Here is a 13065-nt window from a genome sequence, read left to right as displayed (position 1 = left end):
CGTAAAAAGTCTTACCTGATTAGAAACGTAATTTTTTAAATCCTCAAATAATGTATAATAATGACCGGTGGACGGTGTTGATGAACAAGAAATTTTCATTACTCAGTTGCTCACAAGAATAGTAGATGAATGAAGAATAGAACATCCGTGACTAGCGACTACCAATAGTTAATAGCAACAATTATTAGAAAGTGATTCCTGCAAGTTGCTAATTTAGTATTTAATTTATCGATAAATATTAGTGCAAGGTAGTGGATATGACTCAAAATTTTTAAAAAGTGATCATTCAATAAATAGATTTCTATTATTATTTAGTTAAAAAATTGAGAAAAAAAATGTAATGTAGGATAATAGAAGCAATCATCTTAGACAAAAGACTCAAGTACTAGGCAAAGACAAAAATTAAAATAATAAATTATGATTATACACTCGAGCTATGTCTATTATTAAAATCTAGTATGAACCTTAAAACATAAATTTTAATTAATAACAAAAGAATCATAGCCAGTTTAATTTACGAAATAGTGATGTGAAGTCAAATTGTAAAACCAAGGTTTCATCTAACCTTTGTTAATAAATTAAAACATTCCAATCGATCCGTTTATGTCTGATAGCTGCTGCAGTAGCGGGGCATGCCATAAATGTACGACATACATTAGTAGTTGATGAACTCGCCTAAGTTCATCAGAGAATATTCCATGTCCAATAAGCATCTAACAGAATCCACTTATTTTAGCAATATCCTCAAAACTAAATCACTGGTAATACAAATAGGAAATTCAAAAGAAACTGTCCTAGATGCTATCAAATACTAATACAAAAACAAAAACTAACAATGTCAAAAAATATTCGAGGTGTTATTAAAGGATATTGTTTTCATCGTGATAAATGTATTTAATTGTGTACCTTATTTTTTTTCCCCTGTCACTTATTGAATACAGATTGTTAAATTATTTTAAATAATAATAATGATTGGAAAAAGGAATAAAACAGGCTTCACTTTTCAAAATACAGAAGTTTGTTCTTATTTATAAGTACATTTTTTTTTTTTTTTATTGTTCTTTTATAGTTGTTATTGAATTTTTAGTATTTAATAACATTCAACATTCACGAAAAGTAAGAAAAAAATTATTATTTTTAAACAGTACTATAAAACGAAAAGATAACAATTAGGGACCTACTCATATGTTGTACATTTCTCAAGGTCATCTGTGCTTTCATGTAATATACAAAGGTAGTACTATTTTATCAGTTCAATAGTTATAGTTTATAAATAGATAGATTGGAAATTACAATGTTATTCATGATTTTACAGTGTAGGGTACAGAAATATAATATATTATAATATGATTAGGTTCCTATACACCATAGTTGGATATGTCAGTAATACACGACTAAATTATAGACGAAACGATAAAAAATACCAACTCAGGAGTTATAATATGTATCGTTTAATTTATACAAGCTGTATTTAATTTTCATCTAAACTTATCAGTATAATATTTAATAGGTTTTTTAAATTTTTTTTTTTTTTTTTTTTAATAATTAAGTATAATATATAGTAATAATAATAATAATAATAGTTATAATAACTGTGATAGGAGTTATAGATTTTATATAATACAAATATAAATACAGAGTGATTAAAAACTCAACAAAGACAACATACGAGTATAATATTATAATATTATGTATACATTCGGAGTGTAAATCGATCAATTTAACATCCATGTCCGTCGGGTTATCGGGATTATTTTGGTTTTCCTTTTATGATTCAAGTTAACAATAGTTAATTATAATAAGTAACATATCGGTCTGGAACACAGTGCACATTCGCGTATTAATCATGTCAACTTAATCGAAACAATATCCATGCAAATGTGATGATCACCCACAGTGAATGTAGCCTACCACACCGATTGCTACCGCCGTGTTGCATCGCGGCCGGAGTTTCTCCTAAACACAAAATACACACATTAATTATATTATATGTCCAAACACAAACATTTTCCCAATCAATTTTTGGGATAAAATCATTTTCAATCTGTATAATATTATTTTTTTTTTTTTATTTTGAAAATCACACATAGTATACATGACGCGGAAACGATTTAAAAAAAAAAAGGAAATAGTGTGGAATACGTTTTTCACATTAAAGTTTTTATTATAGAGTGCATGCCGTACGAACTACGTATTAGTTCATTTCGCGTTCCCAAATTACCGAAGATATTATTGTGGCAGGTACGTGTAAAGTCTGGTGCATTGCAGTATTACAGCAATATTAACACGAGATTAGTTTATTAGATCTCTTCATAACAAACAGACAACGTTTCATTAAACGCTTAACGAACTGAATAAAATTAATTATATTTTTGATCTCAAGCGGATACAGAGACAACCGTCAGAAATCACGGGTTTTCTTTCTTTTTTTTTTAAATTTAAATACGTCTGGTCTATAGTATATTATGATAATAAATTCCCAATTGATTCCATTAATATAATTTATAGATAATAAATCATATAGGCATGTCGAATATCGTTACGTGGTCGCAAACTTTTTACATTATGAACGGCACATAAAATAAAATATCTAAGAGTTAGTCAGATATTAAAATATGAAACTATGCCAAAATGATTACGGGGAAGAATAAACGTTATTAGAATTACACATTGTTTTGTTACATGTTTATATTTTATGCAGTAATATTTTGGCTGATTTATTAACGTACATTTCATCGCAATAAACGCCAAAAACAGGAAATGTAAATTGACATATTAGACGTTTTTTACATTTATTTTAGTCGATTCCATAGTTTAATTAAATAAATTACTAAGATATAAAAACACAAACGACTAAAAGGCAGTTAATACAAAGACAGTACTAATAAGTTTCGACCTGCATAATGTCACCAAAACGAATTCTTGTTAATTGATGTGGGCGCGTTCGAAAATGTTTAGTTTTGTTAATATACTTTTATTTGACGTTTGTTGTAATAAATAGGCATTTAAACCCGAGTTATAGTATTTTTTATCACGTTTTCAAAATGATACGAAAAGATCATAGGCCGTCGTTATTATACTCATATCCACAATAAGTGTTAGGTTTCTATGTTATATTTTTTATTGGCATTTATAAAAAATACAACTAAAAAAAAAAGATCAACAATTTCTCATGCCTATAAATGGCTCAAAAAACGTTAAAATATTATTCAAATTATGCCATATATATAGAGCATGGTGATATAAATACTTAGTGAAAATTTTAACGATTAACTGCGATTCGCTTTTGAATTACCACAAAAAACAAAAATTGTTTCCAATGTCGTCAAGATTTGAATTTCTAACGGTCATAAAAAATTAATTTGACTTTTAGGTAGAAAACTGAATATGCGTAAACATTTCTTTTACTAAATTTTTTTGTTTGTTTTTCCCGATCATTTTAAATAATATCAGTAATTGACATCTCTAAAATACATAGAAAAAGCTTAATCCTAATTGCTACAACCCCCAGGTTAGGTCAAACCAATTGTTTGATTACTTATTACGTATGTATACAGATATACATAGAAAAAACACACATATTCCTTGTAAAATCAATACATTCATCGCTCTGCCCTGAATCAAATTCAGATATTAATATTTCTGTATCATATTTTTCAAATAATAATTGTTTCGTGCGAAATATTAAAGACATGTACTTAGATAAAGTGTTTAAATATATTTTGTAATGATGCAAATCAAAATTCAACTTTGGATAATATATTTTTTTTTAAATATAATGTGTGATTTACATAATTCGGATTACATAATATTATGCATGGTACAGATTCTTCACTTTTTGATACATTTAATATCTGCGCATCTCGAACTTTTTGTAATGTGCCCTCTAAACTTGATGTAATAAAATTGTTATTGATCCACAGTAATTTGCCGCGTATAATTTGTTATCCCATCGAAATCGTTAAAACAAGCCGGCATTTTATTTTTACTTTAGAATAGACCGAATTGCCCAGCACATAGGTTAAATAAATAGCAAATACATAAACAATTTTTAATAGCTTTAGAGAATATAATTTTAAATTTTATACATACATACACACAAATAAATAAATAAGCAAAATGAGGGTATAAATTATAGAATTAAGTTGATGGGTATGTTTTTGTATAGTAAATCAATGTCCGGGGTGTAATATTTGAAACAACGATGCACACGTTTGCTCCTAAACTCTGTATAGAAACCAGAAAGATATGATCTATGTCTGTGTTTCATTATTTGAATTTGTAAAAATGCAGTTTCACAGAGATATGTCGATGCAAAAAGAATTAATACGGCTAAGGCGGATTTTCAAATTAATGGATATTATTCCTGTCGTATTTTCGACAGTTAGCCAAGTTATTTTTCATGAAATTCGGTTTCAAAAGTGGTGTTCGCTCTTACTGAAATTAATTCGATTAATTCTTCGATAAGAAGTTTATCGTTTAAAATGTTTAATTGCATATATTTAAAAAAAAATAGTAATAATAATAACAGTTAGTCGATTTTATTCTGATATTTTTTTAATATCTATTTAATTTATTTTTTAATCGTGCTTAAACAATAAACATATGATACAAATGTAATGTTCTTCGTTAAATATTTGACATTTTCATTATGAAACCAAATTTTATACAATTTTAAATTTCATTACAATGTTTTTTATTATCTGTTTATAGATCAGCCTAATACCCACGTACTACGTAACTACGAGTTTAGAAGAACTGTCTCAGATCACATTGCGAAATAATTTTTATAACATGTGATATAAAAACATATAATAATATTATGTATAGTAACTGAAATGTACATTTAACAGTTTTGTTTTGTTTTTTTTTTTTTACTGTGAATTTAAAATTAAGTTTAAGTTTAGTTATTTCCAAGAATATGATTCTATGGCAGTAGTCATAGAAAATTCCTGTACTAATAAATTCCACAAATAAGACGAAGGTGTGATAAATTAATATGTACGGAATGTACTGACAGTGCATTTAAATTTATGGATTGAAATAAATTTCGATGACACGGAAATATGATAATTTTTGTTACGCCGGGTTAGTTATGAATGTACGTAGAATAACGTGTGATTATAATTATTAGCATTCATTACAATATATAATATGTATTTTATTAATTTATAAAGTCAAATGTTGGGTTTATGATGAAATCCAAACGTGATTATAAAGTTCAAGTATATTTTATTTACGTTGAGTTATATATAAATACATAAATATTTACTAACCGTTTAATACGTGTACTGTAACTGATGTGCTTGCTATATCAGTTAGTGAACAAGTGTACTTTCCCGAGTCAGAAGTTTGTGCGTTGGCAATGAAAAGCCTGCTCTTCGCGCCATTTGTCAGTATATCGGTTTTCACACTGAAATGTAGGAAAAAAAGACTATTTTTATTAAAAATTTCAACACAGTAAAGTATTTTATTAACCTAACATATTAATATATTATAGGAAATAAAAAGGCAACTAAGATATTTCATATCATATTGTTATAGGTCTTATGCACCATTGTCACATTTAATATTTATACAGACTACGGAGAATAATGATATCATGTTATTGTGAATGTAAATTATTATGTTTTAAATTGGTAAATTATTGTAATCGACTTGGTTTTGACGTAATAAATATCTGAATTAATTTTGTTTGTATTTAAAAAGACGAGATATGTCGTTATTATTTTTACTGCAATAATTGCATTTTATCATTATATTTCCATGCGTCTGTGTACGTATATTATTTGGAAGATGAGAAAAAATCTAAAGCAACTAAATTGCATGTTTAATAATTCAGATTAAATTATGAATATTGTGTATGTGGTGGTGTATGTGTGTGTGTGTGGGGGGAGGGGGTTTTAAAATTCTCTAAATCACATTTAGCTAGTTATACAAATCTACATGATATTATAACTTCATAAACACGATTCTATATAATATGTCCATTATTTTAATTTTCTTTAGATTTGGATTTAAATTTTAAACACTTTTAAGAATTTGTTTAAAATCCAAAAGTGTGCGAAATATTATTCCTCATTCCAAATTATATGTTGTTCTATCACTCATAAGTAATTTTAATGTATTAAGCATATTAAACTGTACTCGGACGTTTGAAATAATTTTATGTATTCAAAAATATTTTTTTCAGTATAATGATGCTAATTTTTTGTCTGCTAAATTACCTATATCGAGAGAAGGTGGAACCTCATAGTGAACAACATATGGTAATTATAACGTGGCACAAATAGAATATTAATGGAGGCGACTTATTGCCGTAAAAAACATACCGACCTAATGGAAATTTACTATAATGGTTATTTAAAATAAACCGGTACATGTAGATATTTTAAAAAAACCGACGATGTTAGTAGGTTATAGAGTAAATTCTCTATTGAATAGGTTGTATTAGTTTGGAAGTTAATTTTCAAGTGCAATTTTCTTTATTAACAATTGTAAGACATAAAAAAAACCACGAAAACAGTATTTATCAGGAACTCATAAATTGTTTGTAAAATGATTAAAACGGAGTTGCTGTAATAAAGTTACGCTCATTTTACATTCAATGATTTTACAATGAAATTTCGTGTACTATATACAGGTGTAAACATAAAATAAAGAGAATTTAATTTTAATAATAATTTTCTACTATGTGACTCCATGCATATAGAAAATAGCAGAATATTCTTTAATTCGACTAAATTAAATTTTAGTTTAATTTATACAGCAATTAATAATTACCGATAATGTTCAATATACTATGTATTTTAAAAAAAATATTGATTTATTTGGGAAATTATTTTTGAATAATAATTATACTTTATGACGTGTACACGTATATTTAATATTTTAATATTCATATATAAGTCGTAAAAGTATAGAAGTCTCACGTAAAACGAATAGAAATGTTCTTACTGAAATATTACATTATAGAGCACGACAATGAATAAATTTTGGTATGGCATTTCATATTTTGCAAATAATATGACGATTAATATTCTTATCGCCTGTATAAAATAAGTGCTCATAAAAAAAAAAAAATGCTGAATGTCAATTTTTGTACACATATTATATCGTGAAAATATAAGTAATAAGTAATAACTAATAATATTCATCTTGGCGCATCGTCAAGTCTTATTATAGGTAACATAATAATATACATTTTATAAAATGCATTGAAAGTACATAAATTTGTCATATTTTGTGAAATTTATGCATTTCAATCTTCGTTATGATTTCTTTATTCTGAGCTCATGTATTTGTGATTTAGAAAATCATTTTTTATCTATTTATTATACGCTTTAAATGTAAAGTATCACGATTTTGAAAATACGAGTATTATATATAAATCACTATGGCCAATTTTATTTTATATCTATTTGAAATTTTTTTGAACATTTTAATTGCATTGAAATTGTTATTGTGCCAAATTTAAAAATTAATGATTATGTTCTGATTTTTTTTTTTAAATTACTCTATTGATACATAAAAAATATATCATTAATTCCAACGAAAATTATGATTTTAGTATATTATTATAACTATGTGTAGTAATTAGAGTTCTTACTTTCACGCTAAAACTTTTTTAGGTAAAAATAATGGTTGTGTGGTTTTTATTTGTTATTTAATTTGAATAAAGTTAAACTCGTATTATTCATATTTTTTTTTTTTATATTGTAAATTAGAATTAATTAGGGTTAGGCTTATATAAAAAAAAATATATATATCTTATAATATTCAATTTATTTTCAATTAGCTGATATTTATTACTTTTGTGTGGCTATATATTTTTGCTCTTAAAATACAGAGATCTATGAAAAAATTAAATAGATTTTTTTCCATATTTTTCCTCGGATTCTATAAACTTTATATTTTTACGAATTAAATTGCATTTAAATTTTATTTTATTTTTATCTGTTGTTCCATTTGTGAAGTGTTAAAGATTTCAGTTTATATTAGAAATACAAATTAGACGCTTAAAATTAGAGGACAACTACGATTAAGTTCAGGGTGAAATGAGTTTGTATTGATCCTTGATTTGTTATAGGCTATTCATCGTTTTGATTAAACATCGTGAGCATAGACGAATTTTAACTTTAAATCCAAGTATTAATTACCATTGATATTATTAACTCTGTTTAAGGATGTTACCTATCGGTATTTTTATCCTAAGTAATAATGTCACTCGCGGAATTTAAACCATATAAATCTCCAATAAGTCCTGCTTGACAAGTATACTCGTACGTGAGATTAAATACCTAGTTGAATACTTTTCATGTCCAGACCATTGTGCAGGATTTATGATAAGTCTCACTCCAAAATGTTCTTTTCTAACGTTTTCCATCGTCGTTTTATTTTATTTCACAAACTAAATTCTAGTGCAGTAAATGAATTAGCAATCTCTGACAACCGACACTTTCATCATAAGCTCAATACTAACTTAAATAACTTAACCACAACGATGTCTTCAAACTTTCACTCGTGTTCTTAAACATATAAGTGGAATAGAAACTTGCCAACAATAGCCATATTATTATGTATTATAAATAATTAGGCGTGTATATAATTTAATATTATAATTTACCATTGTGGTGTTGTTGTGTAGAAAATACTATAGTTTCCCAACAATACCGTATTTTACGCTATGTGTACTTATCAAAATAGTACTCATAAATACCATTTATAAACTATGCATTTAAGGATTGAGAATAATTTCGAATTATTATAGCATTTAATATTATCGCAATTATCCGATATACCATATACATGTTTTGTAAACATTTTTTTTTCGTCCATACTTTTATTCATACTCTCAACAATCATATAAAACGTTTTAGCGGAATAGATATTCTACAGAATTTACATTATTATATAAACCGTTTGTTGTTGTTTGCTCTAAAATATGTATGCATAGAATGTAATATAGGACTACGCGCTGTATGTAAAACATTTTTTCATTTTCCGGATACCAGGAAATTTGAGACATCTGAAAATAATTCTTATCGTTAAACGTCGGTTCATATTTGTTTCGATATATTAAATTGTGTTTAGCTCGGTAACCGTTGTTCCGACTTTAATCATTTAGTTTTATCGCCGGTAAACGGTCACTTTGCACGGTACATTATTTAAAATGCAAAACACGAACACTTCGTACTGTTATACACATATATAGCGGAGTCTTAAAATTCCAGCATTACGTCAGTCCGGCACCTTCTGCAGTATTCCGTCATATTTTTACCACGTCCAGCTATAATTTTAGTTTTGGATTATTGCAATTCGATGCGATTGGGTCTTTCGATAATAATTTTGAAATTTTAACTAAAATTATTGACTTGTCAGTGATATATAGTATTACATAAACACGCGTGATTCAATAAAAGTGTAATGGAAATAAATACATTTTAATTTTTACCCGATTTCTGTCATATATGTTTTTCGAAAAAATAACAATACTATTGAACAGGACAATGTGTTGGATTAACAAGACTTTACTGTAATTGTATAGAAATACATAGTATAAACTGAAGACAACTTTGAAGACATGACAGAAATGTTATGAAGCATAATGTTCAAATAACAAAAAAAAAACATGAAATACAAAAGTCACGATAAATAGTATATTATAAAATATTTATGATTAAAATTTATACCGAATAAAATTTAAAATTTATACCGATCATTTAAAGGGTTATGCACTTATAACAGAATTATTTCTCCTTTGGAATGTAATACGCTTAGATATTGAATAAGAAATAACGTTTAAATCTCATTGAGAGCTTTATAACATTTTCAATATAATTTTTCACGTAATATTTTGCTTATATGTACGTAATAGTATGAAGACGTGTCCGCGTTCTGAAATGTACAATTTAACCCGTCCGTACCAAGTGTTCGCGTTTCACAATTTTAATGTTCGACCGTACAAAAAAAATACTAAAATCTGTAACACTGACAATAATTATATTATTCATACCATAACAATATTATTACGGTTTAATTTGTTCATTATACAATTTCTACAGAGATGGTATTAATTTCCATTGTTAGCAGTTTATTTATATATATATATATATATATTTATAAATTCAGTTTATTATTATTTTGTATAATTTGTCTTTATTATTGAGTAAACATGACATTTTCTGATTACTATGTTCAGCCTTAACGATTATTTATTAATACTTTGTGTTAATATTGCTGATACATTTTTGAAAAACGCCTGTGCATGATATGTATTTTGTTATACGATGTCACGATGCTAATATTAATTCCGTGCTTACTGAATTTAATATTGTTCGTCTCTGTTATATTATCTTAAACATATTACCATGAATTAATTTAATATTATACTTTATATTCATGGAAAAACGGAACTCTTTTATTTCTTTGTTTTATACTTAAGTATAAATATAGTTTGGTGAATTGCTTCGATTTAATCATAACTGGTAAAATACATTTTTCCAGTCTTTAAAATAATTCATGATTACAATAACATGTATAGAAGGTTCTTATAAAATATTGCGAGGAGTAAAACATATGAACTTTGTTCAACTTAATCATACGAATATACGACGTACACGATGTTTAAAAAAAAAAAAGTACTCAGCGATGATAATATTGTTGAGTCAATGGATAATATGTTTGCTTGTTGTTATTAAATTAAAAAAAAATAAATATATTTATATGTATGCAATCGTAGGCAAAAATTCTTTACATCATTAATAAACGAACCGTAATAATCTTATGTTAGTTGTATTTATCGCAAATATGGATAAAAACACACTTAAACGTGTATCAGAGTAATAAGGAAGAGGGTACCTACTGTAGGCAACCTCCCACACACAGGATTTAAAACGTCTGGAATTAAATAAATAAGTTTTTGTAACTTTCACGTATTATATGATATTTTCCTTTGTTGACTTTTTTACTAAACCCTTATAAATTTAACCCATTATGTTTTTGTCGTTTAAAATGGAATACAAATGGCAAATGGTGGGCCGTACGTTCAAGGTAAAGTGGTAGATTGAGGGAGCTCTTAAAAATAAAAATATAAAACCGTAAAGCTCGTCGTTCAACCATTCAGTTTCCCATATCACAATAGCAGAATACTAGTAGACGGTTTCTGAAACTGATTAATGTCTCTAACGCTATTTTGAACGTGTATGTAGGACGTAGGTACATTAGGTTATGAACACGCCATTATGTACCACGGATTTAACATCTATCGCAACCAAAATATATTTTATAAACTACTTTCAATTCTGTATTCAATTGAGTTCCAAATAAAATGTAATCATCATATTTTTTATATATATATATTAAAAAATATAGTTATTATATGTTATGAACATATTACATAGTACAGCAAAGCAATAGTGAAGTGAATATCTTTTTTTTACACAACATTTCGCAAAAAGTTAATTTTATTTTACTATTTATAATAATTATAGTAAATGTTTATTTCTGACGTAATTTGTATACCTACAGACTAAATATTATAAAATATATAATAATAGGCTTTATAGTATAACACTCATCTATGCATAGCTTATTCAAAAATTAACATATAAAGGACACACATTTTTTGAATTACTAAAAATATTACCTATTATTTCAAATGATAAATTTCACTGAAATATCTCATCAGGTATATTAGATTTTTATTATTTCCCGTGCACCTATCTAGTATTTTATTACTAGTGATTAAAATGCATGTATATGAAAGTATTAAAGAGGTTTTTTTAAATTGTCTATATAATTTAAATTTAACTTAATTGGAGAATTTTCATTTAAATCATAACATCGTAATAAATGATGTAAATTTGAATTAATAAAAAAAAAATATAGTGCACTCTTTGAGAATTAATGATATTTTAAAAGTAAAAGTAAATAGTTATTGTACACATAAAATAATTTATTAATCTATAATAATTTATAATAAAATGTATAAATTGTACATATTTATATAATTATTTTTTTTTTTTTTTACTGAGATCAATATTTATTTACTACGCAAAGAATGTTTGCCAAAAATTGTTTTAAGGTTTATTCTGTAAAATGTCAACAATGTAGCATCTTGTATCCACTCCTGGGAGGTATATGTATATTTAGTAAATATTCTATATGAATTAACTTTTTACGAAATACTTTATTGTTTATTGATATTGTACACTTTTTGTTTACTTACATTAAAAAATAAAATTATTATAGTCAATTGGTTTTTTTTTTTTTTTTGTAAATGTTTTTAAATTGTATTGCATACCGTATGGGTACGACGGTTGTTAAAACGTCAAAAGTTAATTGCAAGTTAATAAATTATATTTCTGAATGTAAACACGTTTGTTTAATAAAATGGTTTGCCATTATATAACGTGAGTACGTATTGGTCTATAATAATTTGTTTTTAATATAATAAATCAAATAAAAATATATACTCGTACGTTTATCAAAGTTCATGTAATAAGAAAATTACCTTGAGAATTTATTTAGGCGCCAACTACATTGATTGTTTATGCATTTTTTTTTTTGTAAAACTTTGTGGTAGGTATTTATTTTTGGTCGCGTAAGATATATTATATGTTTTATAAACTACAATAATAGCAATAAGATTAATAAATGTACACAATATAATATAAATTATGTTTTTATAATCAAATTGTTTAAATTTATTATTTAGTAAGTTTTTCTTCATAGAATTTAATTTTGACAAATCTTATAACTTTGACCTCTGAAAGGTATTTTAAACAGAATAAAAATGAAAATAGTTGATCATTCTTATAAAAATACCTTATTTTGTAGAGAAGAAATTATGATTATAAAAATGTTCGTCGACAAGTTTTTGATATATTAGCCATTATGTTAATATATCATAGGTATAGTATGAGTTTATACGCATATAAACTCTCAAAAGTCTTACTCTTTAATATATATTATATTATAAAAAAAAATCACGAAGTAATTTAATGACAGTTGTTTTAAAGTTCTCTATATATTAAAGTAATAATATCGTAATACCAAGAAACT

The 13065-nt window shown here is 25.8% G+C and overlaps 1 protein-coding gene across 2 annotated transcripts in view; it reads right to left on the bottom strand.

Annotated features, from left to right (window-relative positions):
• Positions 1-1435: 1435 nt before the first annotated feature.
• Positions 1436-13065, bottom strand: part of LOC132917711 (basement membrane-specific heparan sulfate proteoglycan core protein-like) — a 135144-nt gene continuing 123514 nt past the window's right edge. For both annotated transcript variants that reach the window (XM_060978582.1, XM_060978580.1), the window contains 2 exons: positions 5277-5413; positions 1436-1956 (listed from right to left, as the gene is read on the bottom strand). In XM_060978582.1, coding sequence (XP_060834565.1) covers positions 1850-1956; positions 5277-5413 — 244 coding nt within the window. In that variant the 3' untranslated portion in view covers positions 1436-1849. The remainder of the gene's footprint in view (positions 1957-5276; positions 5414-13065) is intronic.

Source organism: Rhopalosiphum padi, chromosome 1 (genome assembly GCF_020882245.1).
Source record: "Rhopalosiphum padi isolate XX-2018 chromosome 1, ASM2088224v1, whole genome shotgun sequence".
NCBI classification, from domain to species: domain Eukaryota; kingdom Metazoa; phylum Arthropoda; class Insecta; order Hemiptera; family Aphididae; genus Rhopalosiphum; species Rhopalosiphum padi.
Note: the sequence above shows the minus strand (reverse complement) of the source record. Positions and strands in the feature narration are given on the sequence as shown.